This window comes from Lepisosteus oculatus, chromosome 6 (assembly GCF_040954835.1).
Source record: "Lepisosteus oculatus isolate fLepOcu1 chromosome 6, fLepOcu1.hap2, whole genome shotgun sequence".
NCBI lineage: Eukaryota > Metazoa > Chordata > Actinopteri > Semionotiformes > Lepisosteidae > Lepisosteus > Lepisosteus oculatus.
In genome coordinates, this window is record NC_090701.1 from 17,390,468 (window position 1) to 17,417,339 (window position 26,872).

A 26,872-nucleotide genomic window follows, 5' to 3' on the forward strand; every position below is an offset into this window, starting at 1 on the left:
AGCTTTAGGAGAACTGAGACTGAAGGAAGACGATGGAGAGAACTTACAGGTGTATACTGATTTACCCAAAAAAAATTTGGCTCCTAAAAAATGAATCAAAATTTAAAACGTTTTAGACATTCTCTTACTGTAACTTTCTTGGATTGTCTTCCAGGTTAATAATCTATGTATTTGCTATAAGCTTTTCAGATGTGTAAGGTATTTCTTCAGACCAAAACTAGGATTACTCTCCCTCCTTTTTCCTAACAGTGCAGAGTGCTATAATTGTTGCATCTTCACACACTAGCCAGCAACACAGTTTTCCTCTAGAGTCAGTCTAGTGTTTTTATTCATGGTTCTATTGAAGATCAAACAAAATCAATAGATATTTCATGGTTAAGTGTTTGGTTACTTTCAGGAAAATAATTCCTTGTCTTTTAGGCAGCTGGGCTTTCTAATCTTGTTGCTAATGAAAATAAAATTGCCTCCGCGTGTCAGTTGGATCTATTTCAGGTGGAAACACTTGCGCAAACCATTTTAAGGAAACGTAGGCAAATGGATATGTATCGTCGTGTCACTGGCCTTTCGTTTACTCACATTCACTCAAAATAAGGAGAGGTGAAATATTCTGCAGCAATTGCTGTCTTCTAGAGGGGGCCTCTAGCTCCTAGAAAATTTAATTCAGTTTATTTTTATATAGCGCCTTTCACAACAAGGTTGCCCCAAGGCGCCTAACAAAGCAAGTGACCATACATGTTGTGAATACAGAACAGAAAAGACCAGAAGACAATGGAGGAGAGGAACACATGAAAAACACGTGAAAATTGTTGTGTGAGGCCAGACCATTGGGAAATCGTGGACATCCAGCTGGTGTGAGCTCTTGTGTGCTTTACTAAAAATGAGGCAGCCAGTGCAGAAGTCCCTGGGTCACATGAAGAGGTGCAGTATAAGTAAATACACAGGGTTCACACAGCCGCCTCTCCCCCCCAGTCACCACTGGTTCAAGCCCTTTTGCCTCTAGGACAATCCATTTGTCTCTGCTGGTTTACAAACATCTTCCACTGCATTCATCATCGAGACAACCCACAGCAGTTTCTCACAGTATTTAAAAAAGAAGCAAAACAAAATGCCCAAAATAGGTTTTGGCATGTAAATAATTTCTATATATATACATACATACAAGCTGTTTTCCTTTTTACTGTTGCAGGGCAGTTGATAAATGATGGGTACAAGCTCCATATTGTTTTACTTTAATCTGTATGGGTTTCAGACTTCTTTGTATCCAGATACAGTTTAAAAGGAGATGGCAAACACTGGTATATAAACCGTGGGGCATGGAAACAATGGGTCCTTTTACTTAGAGCCACAAAAAACCATTGTTATCCATTATAAAGGCCCTTGAAAGGATTTTTTTCAACTAAAGTAATAAAATCAATAAAAAGCATAACGTAGTAGAAATTGAATGTGGCGGAAATATATACAGTTTGGAGCCAGAATATGCGCCAAGGTAAATTTGAAAATGTTAAGCTCAAAAAGTTTCATATTGTAAGCTCTTTGGTACTAAACTCATCAGCCCTTTAAATTATAGAGTGTTTAAAATGAAGCAATGGTGTTGTTTAATTTGTAATTAAAGAAAGGCACAGTGATATGACTGTTCTGGGTGTTGATTTTCTTGAGGGTTTATTTTTCTTGTACAATTGCCAATTTTTTTTAATGCCCGTCTCCTTTGTAATAGCCAGTGGTGGCTGTTTTTTTCTGGTTTCACAGCTGTGAAGCCTGTGACCACACAGGATTCCTGGGGCCATTGGTCTTATCCAATATTTGATAGCTGAACCACACTGGAGGAGAAGGTCACTCGCCAAGTGAATCGCATACTGTGCTTGCAAGTGTCCTGGAGGCCAAAGTGGTCACCATGTCTTTGGGCCCACTGATTTACACCTTACTCTTGGTGTATTGTCGGTCGTCCTAGTCGTTGGTGAGTAGCTTTTTAGTTGAGACACTCAAGAGGCCCCTGCTTGAGGAATTCTGCAGTACAAAATATTGTAATATATTACATCTGTATGCTATATTTTTCTTATAGCAAACAGCAAATACATGTCCATCCATTGTCTAATGGGCTTATCCCATCAAGGTTGCAGGGGAGCTGGCTATTCTGGCAAGTAACAGGCAGAAGGCAGGATAGATCCGGGGAGGGATGCCAGTCCATCGCAGGGCCACACACAGACAACCTCACAAACTCACTCCAGGGCCAGTTTTCCCAGATGCCAGTTAACCTGCCGGTATGTCTTTGAACTGTGGGAGGAACTGGAGCACCCAGACGAAACCCACGTGAGGAGAACATTTGAACTCCACGTAGACAGCACCCAAGGAACTGAACCCATGTCTCCAGCGCTGCGAGGCAGCAGTGCTAACCACTGCGCCACACACAAAAACACTTTTGAGATGCAGTTAAGCCGATACTACCCGTCTGATCGCTCTAAAACAGGCAATTTAACATGTTACAGCATCACTGTTTGCAATAATGCTCATACAGTCCTTTCTAAAAGCCTAGTACCATTTTTAAAGATTGTAGAGCTTGCAGACTCTGAGGTCAGGCTATGTTTAGAGAGATCAGACTCTGATCAGTGTTTTTTAAGCTGCATCTCAGACAACACCACAATCTCTTCTACTTTTTCTAATGTAGATGCATAATCTGAATCATAGACTAACATTTTGTTGTTTTGTCATTAGCCTTTTTGACAAACATCTTACCAGGACAGTTACAGAACAGGCTGCCCAATAATTATAAACATTTATATTTACTTAGCAGTCCTAGCATCTGTAACTTGTGAAGGTCTGCAAGCAAGCCTACACATTGCTTTCCTCTCTAGTAATTTTGGTTTTTGAACTTTGTATGTTTAAGTAGATGCGTAATTTGCATTGCTACTATGCAGTTATGATTTATTTTTTCAAATCATGATACAAGTAAGGTTTATTGATATGCAGTGTATTGTAGGGATGACAAACCATGAGCTTGAATATACATAGTGATTTTGCTTCATGACCGCTTTGTCTCCCTTTTGCACATTAGTGCTGCACACAGTATGTTGGCAATGAAGCCCTGCCTTCATATCCTTTTATTGTAGATAGCTGGTCTTGCAAACAAGTGCTTCAGAGCCTGTTGTCCCTGCAGATTTCAAATGCACACAAGTGTAGAAATCCAAAGGTACTACTACAAAAACAATTATTTGCAGTAGAATATGTCGGGGTTTTTTTTATTTATTTTGGATTCAAAGAATCAAAACTGACTGGTCTGGTATTTCTAAATAGAGGCCTTGGTATGGATTGATATAAATCCATTGCTTCTGGAAAGACATTTAAACCATGTGCTCAGTCATTAGGTTTCTGCTGTCACCGCTGAAGCACTTTTAAAAGGGCTGCTTAATTTATTTATTTATTTTTTAGCGAGTCAAGTTATTTTAAAACAGCCAACCAGTTTCAAAACAGACAGTTAAGATTGCCTCCCCCCTCCCCAGTTGGGAGGACTTAGCCAGGACACGCTGAAACTATTTTATCGCACGTGAGGGTCACCTCCAGATGCTTGCCGTTCTGAATCCTAGCGTGTGTCCAGCCGAACCGGCGCTCCATGACCTTTACTTGGGAATCGGCTCAGTGAGGGGAGGCTGTGGTTTGCAGGGAGAAATATCTGCGCTCCGCCTTCGGGAGCACTAAAATCAGAACAGCTTTGCTCCTGGGCCGTCGGCCAAAAATTAGCGATGCATTGTGACGGAGAGTCAAGCCAGCGACATCCCAATTCCAGCCTTGACACTGCATCTCGCACACAATGCATCATTTCAGCAGGAAGAGCTTCTGAGAGCCCATTGTGTTGCTGCAGACTTATTGTGCAGGAAGCATTGCCATACAAAATAATGCTGGACAAGTCATAATCCCTGGCACGCTGTTGTGCTCTGGTTATTAATGGATGGTCAATCATAACTGCATTATTAAGATGCTCTTTGTGGTCCCATGGAATGACTGCTATAACTTTTTCATTAACAGTACAAATTAATTGGCAATGGATGTTGTATAATCTGTCTAAATTCCCTGCCAACATGTGTAAAGTGGATTAGTTTTAAGAGTGCTAAGGTTTTTTTTAATATGAATGGTTCATCCTGGATTAAAGTGAATTTTGCATTTCTTTTTTTATGAAGTACTGTTGGCGGCACTGTGGCTCTGTGGTCAGTCTTGCTGCCTCATAGTTCTTGGGCCCAAGGCTCAATAATGGACGTGGGGTACTATCTGTGTGGAGTTTGTGTGTTCTCCCCTTGTTGGCATGGGTTTCCTCCTGGTGCTCCAGTTTCCTCCCGCAGTCCAAACGCATACTAGCAGGTTAATTGGCTTCTGGCAGAAGTGCCCTTGGAGTGCGTGTCCTGTGATGGACTGGCATCCCCTCCAGGGTGTATCCTGTCTTGTACCTGCTGCTCTCCAGAAGAAGCTCCAGCTCTCCTGCAACCCTGAATTAGATTACGTGGTTAAAAAATGGATAGATGGTATACTGTGTTGTGGTTCAATAGTTTTCTCTCAAGAATTCTGCTTCCTTCATAGATGAAAATGATGCTTATTCTTTGGTCTGGAGAATTCCGGTTTTGAAGGGTGCTTAAACCTTTTAATGGCAGATTACCTATCGGTGGTCATTAATAAGAAATATAAACTGTCAAAAGCACATGTAGACAGAACACCAGACTAAACCCAAGGCTTTTCAGGAGACCATTTCTAATAATGTGGCTGTAAGTCTTTGCAGAAGAATACTGCTGTATTCCTGTATGGGATTTGGACAGTTGTGGGATGAGGTACCTTTACAAAAAGCAGGATTTTAAAGAAACATTGTGGGTAAAAGACAGACCAGAAAGTACAGATGTATTCAGATTTTATCACAAATCAAAAAAAAATTGGGAAGGGCAGGATAAACATGTTCTGCAGAGAGCAGTGACAAAAGCACTTACTTCTACTTTTAACATTTTCTGATGTTTGCTTTCATATCCCATCTGTATATCGCAAGCTTTGCAGGGTACATCCATGTGCATATTTGTCTTTTTGGGCTCGTACAGTATGTGGGTAGAAAAAAAACCCACAAAGCAGTTCCAAATGCGCTGCCTACCTTGCCAATCATGGGGAAAATAGCCTAATATTTTAAACGATAAATATCTTTTTATATTTGAGTGATGGAAGCTAGTGCACTCCTGAGGCACTACCTGTTGGTAAATCTTAAGATTTGTACTCTTTTAGTTATTAAAAAATAAATGATGTATGATATTATAATACTCTGCTGTTCTACTGGCATTTTAATGGGGCTGCAGAAAATTATCATAAATAATTTTAATAAAAAGCAGAGTCAATTACAAATAGGCCACCTCATAAATATTTTTAAATAAGAAATGAAGAAATCTTGGTGGTGACTATGGCAAGCTCTCAGGCTTCTTTGACGGATAATGTATTCCTTAGCTCGTAGTTACTAATGTTTACAATGGCAAAACAGTTCATTAGGAGCTGGAGGGAAATTGCCACTGGGTTTCCAATCTACTTCGCCGCTAAACAGTGGGGAAAAAATGGACAAACTCGGCATTAGTTATTAAGTTGGTAAAAAGCAAAGCAATGTGGGGTGTGACCTCATCTAAAAAAAGCTGTGGTTTAAAGTAAACCTCCATTTTATTTCTATAGCTAACAAATAAAAGTCAATACAGAAAACATCCTGGAAATAAAATAATGATTTGAGCCTTTTTCAAAAAGACTGTTTAGCATCAAATTAACTGATCAGTTTTGTAGCAGTAGTGGTTTGCTTTTCCTTCTTTTTTTAAAAGAGCTTTATAAACTAACTGTAGTTGGGTTTCATTTCTGGGCCCCTAGCAAGTTTTTACTAACTAGACCCAAATTTTACAATTAAATTGTAATTGCTTTCTAAACTTTGCTTCACTTAAAACTATTTCACCCATCAATGTACTAAAAATTTACAAGCTTTTCATATAATGCTTTTAAGGACAGTTTTCAGACTCTTGTGTTTTAGTTAAGGATGATTGTGAAGGTAAAATAGCATTCTTCCCTTGTTTTTGAACAGATTAATGAACTGAGCCACGTTCAGATCCCAGTTATGCTGATGCCTGATGACTTCAAAGCCTATTCTAAGATAAAGGTGGACAATCATCTTTTCAACAAGTAAGTCATATTATTTTCTCTTTTTACAGGGTTTGATTTTCTTTGGAGAGTTGAAAGTGGTTGCTTTTTGTAGTGCTCAAGCTCGTCTCATTGCTCCAGATACACCAGTTTAAAGTGACAAAGGGCTTTTTTATGTTATGTGCATCTTTGTGGCATGTTAACTTTAGAATTGATCTGTACAGGTAGCTGGAATATTGTAAACAAGAGGGAAACAGTCATTGTAATTGTAACTGTGGCTAGCAGCCATATCATCCTGTAACTGGCAAACAACTGAAGTTCAGCAGGTATGAGCCTGGTTAGTACCTGGAGGGGAGACCTCCTGAGAGAAACTAAGGTTGCTGCTGGTAGTGATGTTAGTGGGACCAGTAGAGGGTCCTCACTCTGCAGTCTATGTGGGTTCTAATGCCCCAACTATAGTGACGGGGATGCTATACTGTAAAAAGGCACAGTCCTTCAGATGAGATGTAAAACCAAGGTCCTGACTCTCTGTGATCATTAAAGATCCCAGGGTGTTTCTCGAAAGGAGTAGGGGTGTCACCCCGGTGTCCTGGCCAAATTTCCCATTGGCCTTTACCAATGATGGCCTCCTAATAATCCCCACATATGAAATGGCTTCATTACTCTGTTCTCACTCTGTGTGGTGAGCATACTAGTGCACTATTGCTGCCGTCACATCATCCAACCGGGTGCTGTACATTGGTAGTGGCAGAGGGAATCCCCATTACCTGTGAAGTGCTTTGAGTGGAGTATCCAGAAAAGTACTATATAAATGTAAGCTATTATTATTATTATTATTAATAAACTGTATTTAAATCAATCCAAAATATTGTTTTGCATTTTGTTTTTTTTGTTTTGCTGTCCATTTTCTGCACTTCTGTCATATACAGTATGACAGTCATGTGAAGCTGGTCATTGAGCTGGCTTGACTCTCACATTCCCCTCCTGCAGTGCTTAAGTTCTTGCTCTGGCCACTCTTTAGTATGAATAAAGACTCCTCGTCCATTCCTGCCTGGAACACCTGATTGAGCCTAGAACCCAGGACACGTGGTTTTCCTGAACACTCTTTGTTGATCTGCCCTGAAGTTCCTCTGAGGCCCTGGAGAGAGGTGACCTGTAAAGAACTGGTGCATGTTGAACCCACTGTGTTGTATAAGCTGTGCAAACCATTGGCAAAACTGATTAAATCATACACTTATACAACTATTGCTTGAGGCTCAGTGAAGGAGTTACTTTGAAATTAAAAATGAATGTGGAGTAGTTTTAGGCAGGCATCAGCAGCAATATTCCAATCAGGAATGGCTGTTGTTTAAAACCGTTTTGCAGGCAAAGAAGCCACACACCCCTCCCCCCCCTCGTGATTTTTTTTTGGGCTTTCCTTGCATTTTGCTTTCCTTGCACACGGAAAACATCACGCAAGAACAACCAGCTTAATTCGAGGGTTTTTCCATTGGCAACCAGCTACTGCATAAAATACTTCGGCGTTAAGATCCTTCACCATGATCACTGGCAACTCCTGACATTGTGGTTTCTCGTTCTAAATTAAACTCAAATCAGATTCTAGATTATAACAAAATTGATTTTGTAGATGTTTTGTATAACAGACATCTTAGAACATTTCCCTTTATATTTTCACTTAAAATCAATGCTTTCCCACAAAAGGGATGCATATTCCTGTCTTTAGGGATTAGAACTACATCTAGAAGTAAAAGGACCACAATAACAGTTAAAATAAAGGTTTGTGAAACAGATCAGTAAACTGTTTTTTTTTTGGCTTATCATTCTTTAAATTACATAGATACATTCCTGTGAAGATGCTCATTCATTCAAAAATGTTTTATGTCTGAATAAAATTTTGTACAATACCTTTTCATGCCCTTTTTTGGTCTAAAGCACCTGTCTGCCTGTTTTTGTGACACCATCATTTAAATTCAGTACATGAAAAGTTGAGAAGTATTTTTTGGGCTGAATTTGTGAGGTGGATAACTGTTAAACTGCAGTTCTTGTGGTTCTCTAAAACAGTTGAATTAATACAAATATAAAGTTGAATTAATTGACCACAGTAAATGACTTGCGTTTACCTTCCCTGCCCCTTCCACACATCTTTATTAACAGCTAAACTCACAAATAATGTAATGATTAAGAAATGTGCCCGAAATAAAATTTGAAAGTATTGATCTAGATATAATGCTCAATTGGAATGTGACAGTCCTGCCTTGTGCCCATTGCTTGTTGGGATGGGCTCCAGCACTCCTGCGACCTTGTTTTGGATAAATCGGATGGAAAATGGATGGATGGAATTTAACAGTAAAACCTGTCACCTAAATGAGCCTTATGCTGCTGATCTGAGGCACCTGTCCCAAATCATTCTGTTCTTTTTCATGTTGTTTGACACAAATCATGAGTGTCAACTTGCCACTTCTTGTTTGTGTTACTTTGGTTTCTTGGAGTGTACCTAGAGATCAACTGACAAGGATATTTAAAGCCTCTGTTTAACAGCAGCTGATAATATCAAATTAACACTTTCTTCCTATGGCCAAAAAAACAGCTTTGGCTTGGAATATGAACAGAGTTCATGGACACCTCTCTTACATTTCTGAAAATGTTCAATTGCTAATGAAGTAGAAAAAATAGATTGGCTGAAGAAATGCCATTTTTTCCAGGTGGAAGAGGAAGTTATTTTGTTGAATTGCAAAGCCAAGTAATTCTGATTTTTCTTATGTTTTGCTGTAGGGTATATTTCTGCAAGATCTGAATCTTGTACAGGGACACCCAAAGGGAACAGTTTGTTGTCATATGTCCCCAAGTACCATGAAATGCTTACTTGCGTGTTTTCTCACATGACAAATGACACAACAGTAGACGTAGCAAATGACTTAATAAATTACATTACAATTTGTTGGAGACGGGGACATCTTAAGCTGCATTCTGATAGAGGTGGTGTGCAAAAAAAGCGGCAGTATTTTGAGTTGGGGTATAAATCGGAGTAGGAGGATAGCTCAGGTGAGCTCTGTGGAGATACTCGGATAAGAAGGGACAGGAAGATAATTCCTTACACTTCTATAGTGCTTTTCTGGACACTCCACTCAAAGTGCTTTACAGGTAATGGGGTCTCCCCTCACCGGGATGATGTGACGGCAGCCGTAGTGCTTGAGTACACTCGGAACACATCAGCTATCAGCGGCGAGAAGAACAGAACGATAATTTCCAATTCATAGATGGGGATTATTAGGAGGTCGGAATTGGTAAAGGCAACGGGGACATGTGGCCAGGATTCCGGGGTAATTATTTTCAACTATAATACCCTGGGATTTTTAAAGACCACTGAGACTCGGGACCTTGTTTTACATCTTATCTGGAAGACGGTGCCTTTTTACAGTATAGTGTCCCCGTCACAATATTGAGGCATTAGGACCACACACCACAGGACAAACGCCCCCTACTGGTCCCACTAACACCACTTCCAGCAGCAACCTTAGTTTTCCCAGGAGGTCTCCCATCCAGGTACTGAAGAGGCTCCCACTCACAGTGGGTTACATGGTGATGTGGCTGGTGCCCAAAGCTCTGTTGGGATGCTCAGGTTGGAGATGGTCAGGTTGAGAGCTGTAGTCCATGTGCCTTGTCCATGTGTGTGGATTGCCTGGTGGCTGAGAATTTCAGATCTGCATGATTGGTAAGAACTACATCTCTCCTTCGATTGATGCCAAACCCCCAGCACTTTGGGACTAGCAGCATGAAGAGCTTTAAAGCTCTATAGCAAAAAGATGAGAGAAATATGCATTACTCCCCTCCACTTTTTGGAAAACCATCTAAAATGGGAACCAAAGAGAATGACAAAGAGTTGATTCTTGTTTTGCAGTCATATGGGAGGAAAAGGTCATCCACTAATCTATGGGAGTCTTTCAGGAATTGTCCGTTTCTAAACAGTAATTTAACTGCATGTGTGATGAACATGTGCCTCTGTGTGGACTCTGCTTGTCAACAGGACATCTGTTTATTAGACCTCCTTCTGCTGTGTTTACAGAGAAAATATGCCAAGCCATTTCAAGTTCAAGGAATATTGCCCAATGGTCTTCCGCAATCTCAGAGAAAGGTTTGCCATTGATGACCAAGACTTCCAGGTATGTGAACGTTTTTGATACAGTGAGTCTGGACTTCATGTTGTACAGTAAAAGTTTCCTGCCTCTGTGTTGTGTGTTTCCCCTTTATAAAATGGGTCTTTAACTGCAAGAATCTGTCACTGTCTTTCCTGAAAGGAAGAGCGGCTTTGCTGAGAGGTTTTAGGTTTGTGCCAATTTTAATTGAAAAGGCTGTTTTTGTACAGGAAAGCAGCTGTTTGACCCTCGGTTGGTTTGGCTGTATTGTAATCAAGAACTTCACAAACGGTTGGTAAAATTTGACAAAATGGCTGTGTAGTTTTCTGCCTTCATGGTCCAATTTTTCTCATTCTGCTTCTAATGATCCTGATGTTTTAGCATTTTATGCTTTTATGGTTGTAGTACTGAAAGAAGCATTTATTTCAGGTTGGGTTGCAGTATGTTTTCCTGTATTTTTCAACCCTTTTCTCTCTCTTCTTCCCGGAGTGAAAAATATACCTGAAAGGACCTAACTTTCTTTTTTTATATATTTGTGCGTTCAACTAAGCAACAATCTCAACTTGGTTTGGTAAGAATAAACATCAAACACTGTAAAAACCATAAATGATCAGAGAAGGAAATCAGTCATAATGCATAAAATAGTAAAAAGGGAATGTATACGTGAATAATAAGGTCTCCGTTAAGATCTAAAGTCTCTGTCCTCTTCATGAGCTACCGTGAATGAGCTTAGTGCTTTCAGCCTTAATTATCTAACAAGCTGCGCCTAAGGATGATGCTCTTCAGTGTTCTTTGAAGGTACAGGTAGAGTCTTAGTGCTGTTTGTGAGGTGCAGATACTGACAAGGTAATCAGAGTTGTTTTCCAGTCGCAGTGTTTGATGTAAAGCTCTAGCAGCTCTGTGAATTTTGCATTTTTATTAGGGAGCTTAAAAGGGCTGGATATGAGTGCATCCGCAGGGTTATTCCTGTTTGCAGTTCGGTTTACCTTGTTATATGCTATGAGATGGTAGCTGGAACTCCTGGAGGCAAGACAAGTGAACACAGGGAGCACATACAAACTCCAATCAGGTGGCACCCTGGTCTGGACTTGAACCTAGGACACCAGCGCTGCAAGGCAGCAATATTAAGCACTGTGCTACTGAGCCATGCACTTATATACCAATAAATGGAAATAATGCATTTGAACAAAAAATGTTTACCATGTCCAACATATTGCTTGTGCATTATGTTTTCAGTCCCAGGAAGTACAGTCCTGACCATGTTGCCTCTGTGTATTTCTGTAATTTGGTAGCTCCAAATATTCGTGTCCCAACACCAATTGATTCAGATTCACAAGGCGTGTTGAAAGAATGTAGAGCTCTTCTCCCATCCTAGAAATGAGCTGTTATAGAATGCTGGTATAAAGAAATCAGCATTGTCTAAAATCTGCACGTGTAGCCTTTGGCCATCTGAAGTAGCGGATCTATAGTAACATGCACTTGCCATTCTTACTTTATTGTACTGGGGAGGATCATGGAATAGATACAGTAGACGGTTAAAAGGACTGGAATCAAAACACCCACAGTATATGCAGAGGATTGTTTATAGTATCAAGTGGGGAAACCAAACCACAACCACCAGTGTTCTCTCTCAAGCTCTGAAATGCTCCCTTTTTCTGAAGCTCTGGTCATTCACCACCGGCTTTGTTGGGTAGGTCACATCACCTAGACATGGGACACCAGGTTGAAGATGAGTCAAACCCAGGCTTGTAAAATGTACAAAAATGAAAGTCTGCATTAAAGGTGCATTCAGGTTTTTTCCTTAAAAGTTGTAGCAAATAAAAAAAAATGGATATCGCACTAAATGTCAAATGTTTCATATTGGACGTCTCCAAACAGACATTCTGACTGGCTACTGTGTCCTCTGCTAGCAGCCTGTGTTCTTAATGAGCAATGAAATGAAAAGGCCAAGATAGCATATGACTGCACAGTAGGGCTTGCAGTTATTATTGGCGCTATCAAAAGAAAGAATCTGAAGACCAAAATAGTATGGAGATGGAGGGTGATAAAACAGCCAAGACTGCATATTCATGCTTGATTTGTGTTACAATGTGTAACAGGCTCCCTTTTTAACACATAGTCTTGCCTTGAGTGATCAGTTTGGAAAAACAAGTTACCAACAATAGTTCTACACAAGTATTACGACAAAAATAGTCTGTGTTCATACAGTATGTACCGTTCCTATGAGCATTGTTTTTCATTTGAGATTGTGTGTTTGAATGTGCAAAATGCTACTTTTGGAAAAAGTTTGTAGACTTTCTATAGACACTGTATGAATTTGCCTTTGGTAATTCCTGTTTTAATATAGCCCTGCAGAGCTAATGGGGGTTATTTTTGGCATCTGAATCCGTTTCCAGAGAAGTCTCATGGCTTATTAAAACGGATCGGACTTTAAACTAAACCAACAAGTGCCTTCTCTAGCCAGCAAAGCTTTTGTGTGTCAAGCTTGAAGCCCAGGTTGTTGCTCTTACATTACCGCTTCCTGATATAAAATGTATGGCCCAGATACAAAATCTACACTGCAAGCCATAATGATGTCATGATTGTAGTTTCTCCTTCAGTTTCCATACCCCTATTGTATGACGGTGTAAAACCTTACAGGGTTCTTTTTAATTGAAACTCCCACAGGTAGCACCATTGGTTGACATAACAGTCCTCTTGCTTGTTTTCATTTTGTTTCCTGTCCTAGTTGCTCAATTGGGATTGATGTTCTTTAAAAGCTGTAACATTTTGAATTCACTTGATATCTGGTAGAAACTGTAATGTTTTCCGCAGGATCAATGAAATGTTGATAGGACAACTGTGGCATTGATTTTTTTTCAGGCAGTTTTTGTTTTTCCATTTCTTGAGATATAATGTTTTGTTGATGAAATTCAATTCAGGACCAGGTTGTAACGGTCAGATTTCTCCCCTCATAACTAGGAATTTGTGGCAAGAGACATGACGTCTTTTGTTTTATGTACCAGCTGTGGTGGTGAGGGGGGGAAACCTGAATAATTTATTAAGATATCTTGTATATACGGTATCCAGTAGTTACTGGTGTCATTAAAGAACAGGAGCTGCAGCACTGATAACTAGTTTATGGATTTGACCTTTTCCTGGCTCAAGAGCACAGGCTGGATATCTATGGATGTGTCACCCTGGATTCTATGTTCTTGTGCACAACTCATGCCGAGAGTCATCGCTTCCTCTGGGTCATAGATTATTAAGGTCTGTTTGGAGGGTCATTTGTCTTTGGTGAATTGTTGTTCATTAATTCTTTACCTTTTACCAGGTTGTTCAGCAAATGGTTTCAGTTATCACTGGTCATATTTAACAGATATAGGTAGTCTGTATCCCTAGCATGAAGTGACTGCTTCAAGTCTGAAGACCATACATAATTCTGTCATAGTATTGATGTTAGGATGTTCAGTCTCTCTGCTTTGGTTGTAATTGAAATTTTCTTTGCTCTTATCTTCACAGTTCCCTGCTTTTCCATTATACACAGCTCTCTAATCTGGAACCAAGGCTATACATTCACAGCTCGACTATATTTTCACAATTAAAACAACATGGAACAATCAGAAGAAGCTGTCAGCCGTTTATCCCAGTTCTTGTTCTAACCTGGGGAGGATTGAACACAACAAATGATATTATTCTTACATGTCTAAGTATGCAATATACCCAGAAACAAAAGATTAAATTCTCTTCTCTTATATTAATCATTTGATCTGAAATACAATTTTCATTACAACATTCATTAATAAAATTTCACCTCAAAGTCCCAATACTTATGCTTTTCACTGTATCTGGGAAAATTACATTGCCTTTTGTTTTTGTTTTTTTTTTTTCACATGATAAAGAAAATCATTAAATGCAAATAAATCAAGTACATGTGTTTATTAACCTGTCCATTTCCTGTCCACATTGATAGCTTTTGAATAATTGAGCTACAACAATCTTTCCCATCAACGTTCCTTAAAAATGCTTGTTGGCAAGTATCCTGTTTTTGACAATGTGCACTAATTTGTACTCACAACTTCAAGACATTTTGCACAGTGTTTTATGTAGTGAGTTTGGAAGAATGCTTTGCTATTTTCTGTTATAGCGTGTACTAACTTCTCAAATGAAGGGACCGTGGGCAATTCTGTTTGAAACCCCAGATGTTTAAATGAGATATAATTACAAAACCGAGCTTGTACATCTTGTTTTCAACACTAGTACTTATTGGTGGAGATCACTAACTTTAATGTTCTGTGTAAATAATTGTTGCATTTTAAAAATAATTCCAATTAAACTGTTCCAGGTCTTCAGAAATACATGAAATTTTAAAGGAAACTGGATGACATCTGTGAAACAGGGGTTCCCAAGACACACGATTGAAGATACCCTTGAATAGTCTCGGTTTTGACTAGTCTCAATCTAATTAGTGTCATATTCTGCCCATTTTTAAAGATTACACCAGTAAATTATTGATGAATCACACAAGTAATATGTTCAATTAAGAGAACTCCGCTTCTTGAAACCTGAAAGCTGAAGGCTTAGATTTAAGTCCTAAATGATCTATAAGTTACTGGTTTGGACTGGCGTCCCATCCAGGATATATCCTGTCTTGTGCCTGTTGCTTGTTGGGATAGGCTCCCACTCCTTGTGATTCTAAATAGGAAGAAGATGTTAAAGGGATGGATGGATAGAAGATCTACTGTATAATTAATTAAACAAATCCACTGCTGAATTACTCTCAGTGGAATCGATCCATGTCCTTAGAATTTGGCAATTGTAAAGGTAACCAATGAAACCTGCTGGATCAGGGCTCTGTAGGACCAGGGTTACAAGTAAAGTAATGATTCCCATCTTTAATCTTGAAGAGCTGCATGTACTTTAGACATTTTCATTCTAACCCATAATAATTTAATGGAAACAATTTGTAAGCTAACTGATTTGTATTTTTTTTGGATTTTTCCAAATGCTAATACACAGTATATAAATTAATCTGTTTTATGAAGAAGGGTGCAAGAAGCACAGAAAAGTATAGAGCTCTGGATTGCTGTGTTACAGCATTGCTAATACATTAAAATTAATATACTGCACCTCGTTACAGGCAACTTGGAAGTTAGATTTACTGTATACTCATTCATGCGCAGTCGGGGAGACAGTAGACAAGTTCTTTGCTCTGACAGAAATGCTGCTGACTTAATCCTTCACTCTCAACCGTCCACCATCTGAAGTGAATTCTGTGCGATCTGAGTATTGCCTCGGTGCTTGATTGGAATATACTGTAGATTTAGAAATACTGTATTTTAACATCAGTGATTTTTTTTTCCCTATGTATTTTGTTGAATCTGGAAGAAGTTATATAATTCGGCTCATTCATAGAACAGCTCAAACTGATGCACATAAAACCCAAGTTACAATTTTTGACAGAGACTTTTGTAGAACGGAAAACTTAACTTCCTGGCACTTAAAAAAAAATGGACTGTTCATTTTAACTGTCGCTGACTTCACAGAGCATTGGTTTGTTTCAATGATGAAAGCTGATGTTAGGTACTGTATATGAAATGTTGCCTATTGGGGACAATGTAATGCATCTCGAAAAATGTTACTACTCATTAAAATGAAACGATCGTTTCTTTCTTGATGACCTTCCAGTAATTTTGACCAGTGACAAGTGAAGAGATTTGTAAGGTTCAGGCCTCCACTATTTCCAACTAACTTGCTATTTACAGCCAACCACATTGTTTTGTTCCAGCCAGCGGTATGTCTCTGTGCTGCTTAAATTCTTTCCCATTTAATTATAATGTGTAGTTTGGACACTTTAAAGCCAAATGTGATGTTTGCTTCCACCCACATCACGTCTATGGTAACAGCTTGACGTCTGCTATTTCATTTTATTAAATGATTTGTGTAAAACTTTCAACCCTTCTCACTTTTGGTTTAAAGTTTTAGTTTTAATGTGTTTTAGGAGTTTCATTTTATTTGAGTTATGTTTGTGTCAACGTCAGGGCTCTGTACACAACGAAGAAATATCTGTGAGTGTATAGCATTATGTGGAGATCAAGAAAAATTCTGTGTTTTTATGACGTTGTGCCTTGTGAGATTCTCCACAGGGCAAGAGCTGTTTTGTAACAAGATGTTTCAGGCTGGTTTGGGAAATGTGTTATGCGCTTTAACCTGAAATGTAATGTTGAAGAGCCGTCACCTGCGGAGGCTTTAAGAATTTTTTTTTTGTCAAAATTCTTGCATCTAATGTGGCTGTGCGGTGAAAGAAGGCTTTGAATAACTCCTCATTGCAAGTATACTCCAGTACAAGACAGTGCAGGAAAAGGGTGACTGTATCTTTCAGAGTTAGGAAATGTAACTCTAGCCCATTCAGAGGACACATACTGTAATTGCTCTGTGCGTTAGGGGCTTGACATCTGCAAATTTAACTTCTTAATTTCTTAACATTTGTGGAAATTGCTTATTGACGATTCACGATTCGGTCTAGACAGAAGAGCAGAGTGGGGTGAAACCAGGATGAAAGTTGTTAACCTCTACTGTTAAATTAGCAGCGCAACAGATTCATCTTGCACTCCCAGTCTAGCTAGTGAGTGAATCTGCCCAAGTACCCCTTACACCAGCCTCTGCGTCTCAACATGGCCTTTTTTTTATATTTTAATGAGTGCTCCCAGTTCTGTGTTAGTAGCATGGGGAATGACAGGTTAGTGACGAGTTTACGGCCTCACTGACAGTTTTATTGCCCTTTCATTAAAGTGCGGCGTGATAATCACGGAGGCAGAGAGAGAAAGTGAAAGTTGGACACGGAGGAAGGATTCAAATTTGAACTGATTACTATATCTATATCTGATCACTGTTCCTTCTTTTATCTAAACAATGTTATTTTAACGTTGTACTTTAATTATCAGATACTGTAAGAGGGTTACTTACTGTATATCTTTCAACCATTTTGCTGTATATACTGTAGCACATCATGCGATGGTATAAAGGTGGATTTGATTACGCTGTAAGTGAATTTGGTTCTTCTGGATGGTTCTCTGCATCGCACATTTGCGAGTGTCAAGACCCTACTGTACTTTGCAGACGGGTATAGCCACACTCGCCCCATTTCATGATGCATTGCGTTTCACAGCTGTTCATTGGCATCGCGGCTGAAGAAGAGGCCGTAATGCAGAACCAGCAGTGCTGATCGAGCTTGCTCTGCTCAACCCTGACCGTCTGAGAGACTGCTGTGTAGCAGATTGGCAGTGTGTCAGGATGCAGCATTGGCAGCCAGGGGCTCTGTATACACTACAGATCGGGATTAATTATCTGTCACCTTTCTGAGTGTTGAAACTCATTCCATTCATTTTCCCTGTATCACCAGTGATTGAAGTGAGCCAGCAGGGTGTGTGTTTGAAGCTTAATTGTTTATTTTTGTTTTTTTATTATTTGTCTTTATGTATTGCCTTCTTGGGTCAAACCGTTGCTCTATGGAAAAGAGTCCCACTCTTAATCATAATCCTTTCATGCCGTGGGATACTCCGTGTGGCACTTCCACAACGGCTCTCGTGGCCGGTGTCGGCCAGCACGCGCAAGTGATGCAGAGTGTTCTGGTATTCCTCGGTAGGGGGGCTGGCGACGGTGCTTGAGGTGGACTGGGATCTCTAAAGGGTGTCCGTTTTTCCCGGTGTTTGTGTAATTCTGTTTGTGAATGTGAACAGGGTTGAGTTAGAAAGAGCACTTCATTCCTCTGTAAACAAAATCCTTATCCTGCTTGGAATAAAGCCAAAAGGCTGCATGTAATGGTCCTACTGAAATTAGGCATTGTAACATTTTAGTGGAACTAAAATATGCATGAAGAAATAGAATATGCCATGTATTTGTTGTCAAGTGCTTTGCAGAGGGTATCCCTTTCATTCAGCACTAGAGTGTAGCTCCCTCAGGGAATCACCAGTACATCCCTGCCAAGCAGGCGTAGTAGATAAGAGAAGAATTACCTACAATTCAGTCAGCCTACAAAGGAATCTTTAGGTGTTCAAGAAAGTGTGAACTGGGATTTGAGATGGGGCTGAAGGGACAGAAACTCTTCTCAATGCTATTGTGGGACTGTAGAGACCCTTGGTTTATTTTATCATCAGTGCCCTCTATCTGCAAACAGCACATGGTAGCTGGTTTGGAGAAACAGTGCCACCTACTGGTCTGCCAGCACCTAATCCAATAGAAAACTCCAGTACGTCTACCCTGTGGACTAGGGCTACTCTAGGTTGCTTGTATGTCATTTTTTGGGGATATTAGTTCCAGTCTATTGCTGTTGTGGTCCTGCATATCATTCTTTATTTCTTCAGTAAGGTCAACAGAATTGACTGTTTTTGTCAGATACTGTCAGCATATTGAAACTGTAGCTGTCAGCTGACAAAATATTTGCATAGCCTTTCACTATTGTGGTTAAAACTTCAGGCCTTTTGATAAACAAAGTTTAATCATGCAGAAGCATTAACTTAAAGCAAATGTTTTAATTATATTCTTCACAATTCATTTATTCTTGTGTGTCCTGCTGTCATTGAACCACAAATGTGATTTTTGTTACCATTTGTAGAACTGCATTTAATATGAATGGCTTGTAATTATACCCATAATTCATTAATAAGAAGTCTGGATGCTCAACAAAGGACTTCCAGTGTAACACTGATTTAAAAACTTGTTTTTTAAGCACCAGTGTTTCTGTTGTGTATATATTACATATTGGATTAGTTCATATGTTGCTGCGTCAGCATGCGTAGACTGCAAAGGAACAAGTAAAGGTTTATTTCATGCTGAAAAGAGAAGAAAAGAAACAATGTTTCAGCTGTGGACCCAAAGAAGGCTTCACAGCTGGAAAGTTGTTTCTTTTCTTCTCTTTTCAGCATGAAATAAACCTTTACTTGCTCCTTTTGCATATGGGATGTTCATTTTGTAAGTAAAAGAATGTGACCTCCCAGTTGGACAGAAGCATCTTGTATAAGATCATAGCTTTAACAGAAGCACCGTTAACGCAAACGAAAACTATCAATGGAGAATTGCCTGTAACCTCATTCTTACACATATAGAGACTTCAAAAATGTAGATTACATATGCCCAATTAACATATTAATTCTTAAAAGTTTTAAAGGGTTTTATTTTATTTACAAAAAAAACCTGAACAAACTTGACCCAATTATGAAGATCAAAAAAAGGCATTGATTTTTGTCTGGCTGCTTTGAAACTGTACAGCTTAAATTGGTTCAATAGTGCATCATCCCTCTGTTCTGCACTAGTTCAGCAGAGTCAACTTGACTTTCGGTAATGTTTCACAGTCGTCTTACTGTATGTCCGTGCAGCCTTGCTCTTAACCAGGAATGAAATCTTTTGTTGTTGTTCGTCTCAGTTGATGGAAGAGCCACTTGAACCAAGAGGCGGTTGATGCAGTGTGTAGCACAAGGGCTTTAAATCCTGCTTCTCTTTGCAGAATTCGCTGACCAGAAGCGCTCCACTCACAAGCGACTCCCAAGGGCGCAGCGGGGCTCGTTTCCACATGACCTACGACAAGAGATACGTGATCAAAACCATCACCAGCGAAGACGTCGCAGAGATGCACAACATACTGAAGAAATATCACCAGGTAAAGACCAGAACCCAATCCGGCTCAATGAGAGCATCCATCTACAACACTCGTGAAAGTAAGAACTTGCTACTAAGATGCTGAAAGCTGTACAAAATCAATGTATTATAAGGGATTCTAAGTTTATTTCTATTGACGACACCCTTCTTTCACTAATTCTTTCATGACCATAGTACTGGAGCTTCTAGTGTTGTGTCTTTTTAAATTTCATCTATGGGCAACAAATTTTCATACTAAATTGATTTAGTTTAGTTTTGGTTATAGCAGACCACTACTATGCTTTATTTCAACTACTGAACTACACTACTGAATTCATGAACCAACTGTTGTTTGGGTGGCTGCAGGCACACAGGGACAGATCCAGCAGACACCCTTGTGTGTCACACTGCTGTATATTTCACATTTGGAAAACACAGTAGTTCTTGTCTGCACTAAATACAGCCCCGCTAATTTAACTTAACTGCAATCTGCCTGTGTTTCAGGGGGATGAATTCTACATTTCTGGAAATCTAAATATATAATGTCACGCTTCACCATTATTTTCTTTGTTGTTTGGCTGAAGAATTCACACAAGTGAATAAGACCCTTTTCTACATCCATCTTGCCCTTGTTTTAGAAAGACTCTTCCGATTTATCACTGCCATTTTTATCCCTTTCCATTTTTCAACTTTACCAGTAAGGAAAATTTTCAGTTTTGTCTTTTTTTTTTTTTATAATTTTGTGCCATTTTCGCAGTTGTTCAAACCACGTAACATTCGCGAGTATCACTGTCGTTCAAAGTAAGGATTTGAAATATAATGAGTGGTCAGTGAATTACTCTTTTTCAGAAATGGGACTGAGGAAAAAACTGTCGTTACCTAGTTCTTTTTTTAGTTTTTAGTTGTTCTAGCCACTGTAAAATCTTGCTTGAGCTCAATCTGCTACATGAGACATTTTTTTCCTAATATGTATACTAAACACTCATTTAGTATGTTTAATATATGTTTATAATCTTGTCATTACTATCGTTTGTCCATAAGCCACTTTCTTCTGTTTTTAGTATTTGTGAAATGCTTTTCAGTATTTACCACTTGCAGTGTTTTGTCTCCCTGTGGTCATTCTGTCTCATGTCATCTGTGTCTGAAGCTCAGTAAACTATTTTTTCCTTCTGTTGACTCTGTATCTGTCTCGTCCCAGTTCACCACCTGTCAGCTTTGACTCATTCTCTTGTCTGCTGTTTAAAATTATAAACCTTAATTTCGGTCAGATTTTGATTGAAAGACTACATCATAAGATCAAGTAGGTAGCTGTGTCAGCATGCATAGGTTGGAAAGCAACAGGTAAAAGCTTATTTTATGCTGAAAACACAAAGCCAAAATGTTATTTCTTTTCTTTTCAGCATGGAATAAGCCTTTACCTGTAAATTTACATCAAAAGATGTCATATCATGATTACAATTTCCAGTGATTAATGTCTGTTCCTTTGATTATTTCTTGGTAAAGATCAGGTCAATGAGTGACAATCTTTCTTTGGTGTACTGTATTTACACAGTGTTCAAAACCGCAGTTAGCCATTTCAGTCATCTCAGTTGCAGCTTCTGTTTTTTTCCCCATCATCTTGTCCCAATTAATGGGTGGATAATTTAAATCTCCCATTAATGTAAGGTCATCTTGGTTGCATACCTTTCAGCACAGATGGCACCCCAGTAATTGAACCCTGGTCTCAAGCATTGCAAACCAACAATACTAACCACTGCACCACTGTCCATCCCCTGCATTATGTAGTCTGTGTCTCCTAATGTTTACTCTTTAAGATTTTTCTTATTTACATGCATTGTTGTGATCTATGGAATTTCATTCCAAAAGCAGACTTGTTGTCAGTACTGCTACTTAAATGTGAATTCTGTTCGAGTAAATACAGAAGTCAAACATTGTTTAAGAATATGCAAGGGTTTTGTCACAAAGCCCTGTAGAGAGCACCAGCTTCACTATACATAGTGAAAATCATGAACCACAAATTGGGGGTTAATTTTCACCAAAAAATTAATAAGGTTGGAATGTACATTTAGCTTAAAGGCAGAACATTTTCTGGAGAAAACATACTCCTGAGATTACTTGGTATTGTCAGCAATATCTCATATATCCTAAATTTTAAGAATGTTGTCTCTGGGATGATCTCAAGACCATGCTTTTTTATAACTGTGGCCACTTGCATTTTTAAATATGGTGACTTTTTGGAAGAAAATAGTCCATAAAATATATAATACATAAAATCGTCCTCAGCACAGGAAGCAGTGGGGTTCACTTCTGATGTTCAGCAGTCATTTTTATTTTAGTGCTGCTGAGGCACTGCGGTGAAGGTCACAGACCACAGCCGGGAGGGGTATTTAATATAGCCAAGAAAGCACGCAACAAATCAAATGTCGAATGCCATTATTAAAACATTTGTCAATAAAAGCTTCAACAGTAGAGAACATTGCACTATTGAATAAATCATTTCATGGGGTGATTCAAAATGTAAATCGTTACTTCTCAAACTGCAGTCCATGACATTGTGCAGATCCTTAGAGGTAGCTCGGGGCCTCTTCACAAAAAACGGAAATATTCTTACCAAGCGTGCAACGTTAAGCATTTTGCACATTTTTAGGACTTGAACCTCCTTCGGTACTCAGAATATTGCATCTCCAATGCAACTTAATTCAGTATGTATTATGAGCATCATGGGACACCAGTCCATTGCAGAGCCCATTCAGATGCAAACATGCGTGCACACACATTCACACCAGGGCCAGTTTTCCCAGAAGTCCGTTAACCTACCTGAATGGCTTTGCACTGTGGGAGGATATCCGAGCCCCAGGAGGGAAACCCATGTGGAAATGGGGCGGACATACGAATATGACACAGCGCAGGTAGCACCCCAGGGCCCCAGCAAAGTTAACCACTGTGCCGCCACGCTGCCTACAGCATTTCTTCATGATTTACCTTCAGGTGACCTGAAAGAAACATGTTTCTGTTGGGGCCAGTTTGCCAAGTAGAAAGGCCCAGACTTGCTGTTACCTGGGAGGGGGAATCATCACTGGGGCACTCCTGTTGGGTGCTGTGGACCTTGCATTGCGTGCCGAAAGGAATGGCGTGATTGATGGGTTGGAGGAGCTTGTCTTCCTTTCCTTATTTCCTCTCTGTGTCATTGGGGTTGTTCCTGTGAGCCAGCTGAGACCCAAAGGATTGTCAGTGCCATGTTGATTTAGTACCAAAGGGAAAATGTATCTCGGCAGTTAAGAACAGCATCAAGATATCCAAGTGTGTGCTTGTTTTTTAGGTTTGTTTTTTTGCCAATTCTCAGAGTTAAATTCTAGAATGTGCCCAGTCCGTTAAGAATTTTTTTTGTGTGAAAACTCCAAATTCCGTGTTATTTTACAGATCCATGGCATCGTACATTTTGTGTGCTAAGCATTGTAGGCACCTCCCAGATTCCTCCCATTAACCGTACGCTGCGTCCTTGTGCACCCATGCAGTTTATCGTCGAATGCCACGGAAACACGCTTCTGCCACAGTTCCTGGGCATGTACCGGCTCACAGTGGATGGAGACGAGACCTACATAGTTGTTACAAGAAACGTTTTTAGCCACAGACTGTCTGTTTACAGGAAATATGATCTGAAGGTAAGTGGGAGAGGTAACTTATAGTAACTTTTCTTGTGTAGCTTTTTCAATCGTTTATGCAAGATGGAAATTAAATTTGTGGCATGTATCATTCCTTTGTGACTTTGAAAATCACCAAAATTGGTACCTACAATCAGACATAACTGTTAAACTAGCCAGAATGTGATTTTCCTTCATTATTTGCAGTTTCTATTGTTCACTGCTCTGTACACATACAGTTTCGCAGGTATTCCCAAATTCTAGCCATTTTTATAAGTGTTTGTGCTTGTGTTTTAGTACACATTTTGAGGGCTGTTTTGTTTATACACAGCGCATGCTGAAACATGTAAGATATACACAGTTGTCAAACTGTACTTTGTGCCGACGGTGTGCTTCTTGAATTCTGATCTAGAATGCCTCAACTTGGTGTGTCCTGAAATTTAAATGGTTCTTTGTATTTCAGGGCTCTACCGTGGCCAGAGAAGCTAGTGACAAGGAGAAGGTAGGCACACTTTTAATGCTTTGACGTTTTAATTCGGCAGAGAGGTTTCAGAAAGCAGTGCTGACCAAGTGACATCAGACGCCACTCTGTGGCAGCCATATACGTCTGGGTGTGCGCATTGTACAGTATATTTGCAGGCCATGCAGAAAGCACAGCCTTCTGGCATGGGGTTGGGATTGTAGAGCGAGGAATGGGTCTCCAGCTCCAGTCTGTCATTCCTCTAATGGCATAAATCCCCATCCTTTCAATTTTTTTTTTCCATTTCTTTCCTCGTGTTCCCCCGTTGTTCCATCAGTGCTGTCGCTCGCTTCCTTGTTCTGGGAGCTCGTCTTGCCGCTGTCCCTGACGCAACACAGGTTTGTCACCTGGCCCGTGATCCTGGGGCTCTAGCAGACTGGAGAGGCCTTTTAGCTCCGGTTTGTATTTAAAAAAAAAAACACAGAGGTTCTGTAAGATTCACGTTGAAATTACGTTTTCAGAGTCTTTTCCATTTATAATGCGAAGCAAGTGTTTCTCTGTAGAGCAGCGTTTTGTGCCCTGGGATTATGGTGCTGCTGTTGAGGTGACAATCCTACTGTATGTGCAGCTGTAAAGGCAGATCAGACAGATCATTCAGTCATTTAGTATTTACATCACTGCATTTTTCTAGATAAAGTGCTTGAAGTCACTGATTGTCAAAGCAGCTTCTCTGTGATGCTTCTCCTGCCCTTTTCTTTATGCAGCTCTTTGTCTGACAAATAGATCTTGAACAGCAAACACTGTATTATTGCACCTTGTGTTACTGTCAGCTGTAAAACAGATTGGGGCCTTTCATTTTAGGAACTTATTTCTTGGCCTGCCACCCTAGTTCTAAAGCTGTAATTGCCCATCAGTAAACCATCTAAATGTTTGTTTGCTGTATATGCATGTATTAATAGCAAAAGGGCTTGGAGCGCTTTTTTGTCCTAATAAATTCTTGTAGTCTTTGTGTACAAGTTGTTTAATAAAACATGAAAACTGGATTGAGTTTCCCACATTTTAAACTAAATACAGGCTTTTATATCATGTGGTTACTTAACCAGTAAAAGCAAATGCCTGAGTCCAGGTCGAGGTGTATAATCGATCACGGGTTCGAGCCTGGCCCATGTCACTAGCCAACTGTGGCTGAGATACCCCCAAGCAGGTACTTGCAATTAGCTGAGTGCTTCGGAGATGAGGGTGGGAAGAGTGGGCCTGAGTTCTCTCGACCCTCTGCTCTCTGCGACCCCTATGTCCTCCTGTGCACCAGCAGGCCTGTGCTGCTGTCACTAAGGGATGCACTTCTATTCAGTATGGGCCTCAGTTGCCAGCGGTGTCTCGTAAAACGAGTAACTTCAGTGTGAGCTCATCAGAATCGTTTGTAGTAACAGGGCAAGATGTGAAAAACATGCAGTTGAATATTCCAAATCAGATAGGTATAACAAAAATAATCTAAATTTAGAGGAAAAGGCTGCCCAAGGAAAATGGACAAAGACAGAATAAAGACATGCAAAACTCAAATGGAGATAGTGGTGATTCTGGATCTTTAGAATCTGTAGATTCTACTTCAGTTTAATATAATGGCTCTTCATCCAAAAAATACTTTTTTCATTTCTTCCGTGTCCGGCTTGTAGTATATGCTATTGTTTTTCCATAGTATGGCTGTTTGTAAGGAATTACAGCAAAAAAATAGCTTTTTTTTATACGGCTCTTGGATGCCGAGTTGGAAATGAGTGGGTAGTAAATAAGGAAGAAGCAGTTAAGAAGGCAATTATGTTGCTTGTGTATGAAATTGAGTGCAGAGCACAAAACGTAGAAAAGGTTATAAACAAGAGGAAGACATTCAGCCCATCTAACTACTCAAGAGAAGTTAATAATTTTTTTCCACTCCTTGGATGTACAGTAGATCAAGGAGATCAAGACTGTACTGTCTAAGAGAGCCCAAAGAAAAGTAGTTAAACCTGTACCTTGGCTAAAAAACAGGCATTGTGATGAAAGAGCAGAACCCCATTTTAATTTTAAAGCAGCAAATTAGGACTTATTCAGATGTAAATCATCTGGTGAGAACATTTTGCAGATAACGGGTACTGGAAGGGATGTAAAAAGAAAGGGGGGAACCTCTGAGCAACTCAAACTCCAAGCGTCCGATTACATATTAAAGAAGAGATAAGCGGAAATGAGAGAGTAGCAGTTAGAATCTGGGCTGTGCCAGGACATCCACCTTGAGAGTATCATCTGTGTCTTGACTGCTGCTGCATTTCTGCAGATGTCTGTTGACCAACAGAGCCAACAGAGGACAGTGCACTTACATGTTGTGTTAATCATTCTAGTGGTGTTCAGGGGCAAACAATCAGACATGCATAACAGCCTGCAATTAGAAAATGATTTATATCTGCACAGTATACAAGCAAATTCACCTTGGTAGGAACCACTTTTGAAGTTTTCGGTGCCGGCAAACACTTAAATATTGGCACAGATTCCTAATTGAAAATGTATAGCACAGGAGGTTAGGATCTGACAGGCCACCCTAAATCATCACCTGTGTTTTTTTAAATTCCAAATGTTTCTCATCTTATAGGTCAGTTAATGAGTATCTGGTCTTTGAGGATAAAACAGTCTTGGATTTGTATTCCCAACCTTTTCTTCATTGCCTGACCCGTTTAGCAGATCACAGTTCCACTGTGCCAGGTCTTTAAATGATTTAATGGTGACCTGTAAAACTTTGGACAGGGTCTCTCCAGAAGAAGAGATGGAGACACCTGCTTTAATGGATATGTTTATGCATTTAATTGTTGAAAATATGATTCTTAGGATGACATGCTTCTTTAGTCCAGGCTTCATGATAATAAAAACCATTTAGT

At 39.6% G+C, this 26,872-nt stretch overlaps 1 protein-coding gene across 4 annotated transcripts in view; it reads left to right on the forward strand.

Annotated features, from left to right (window-relative positions):
• The window catches only part of pip4k2aa (phosphatidylinositol-5-phosphate 4-kinase, type II, alpha a), a 93,937-nt gene that overhangs the window by 44,530 nt on the left and 22,535 nt on the right, over positions 1-26,872 (forward strand). For all 4 annotated transcript variants that reach the window (XM_015354601.2, XM_015354602.2, XM_015354600.2 and 1 more), the window contains exons 2-6: positions 6,071-6,168; positions 10,190-10,286; positions 19,741-19,893; positions 23,387-23,533; positions 23,976-24,014. In XM_015354601.2, the coding sequence (XP_015210087.1) occupies positions 6,071-6,168; positions 10,190-10,286; positions 19,741-19,893; positions 23,387-23,533; positions 23,976-24,014 (534 nt within the window). The remainder of the gene's footprint in view (positions 1-6,070; positions 6,169-10,189; positions 10,287-19,740; positions 19,894-23,386; positions 23,534-23,975; positions 24,015-26,872) is intronic.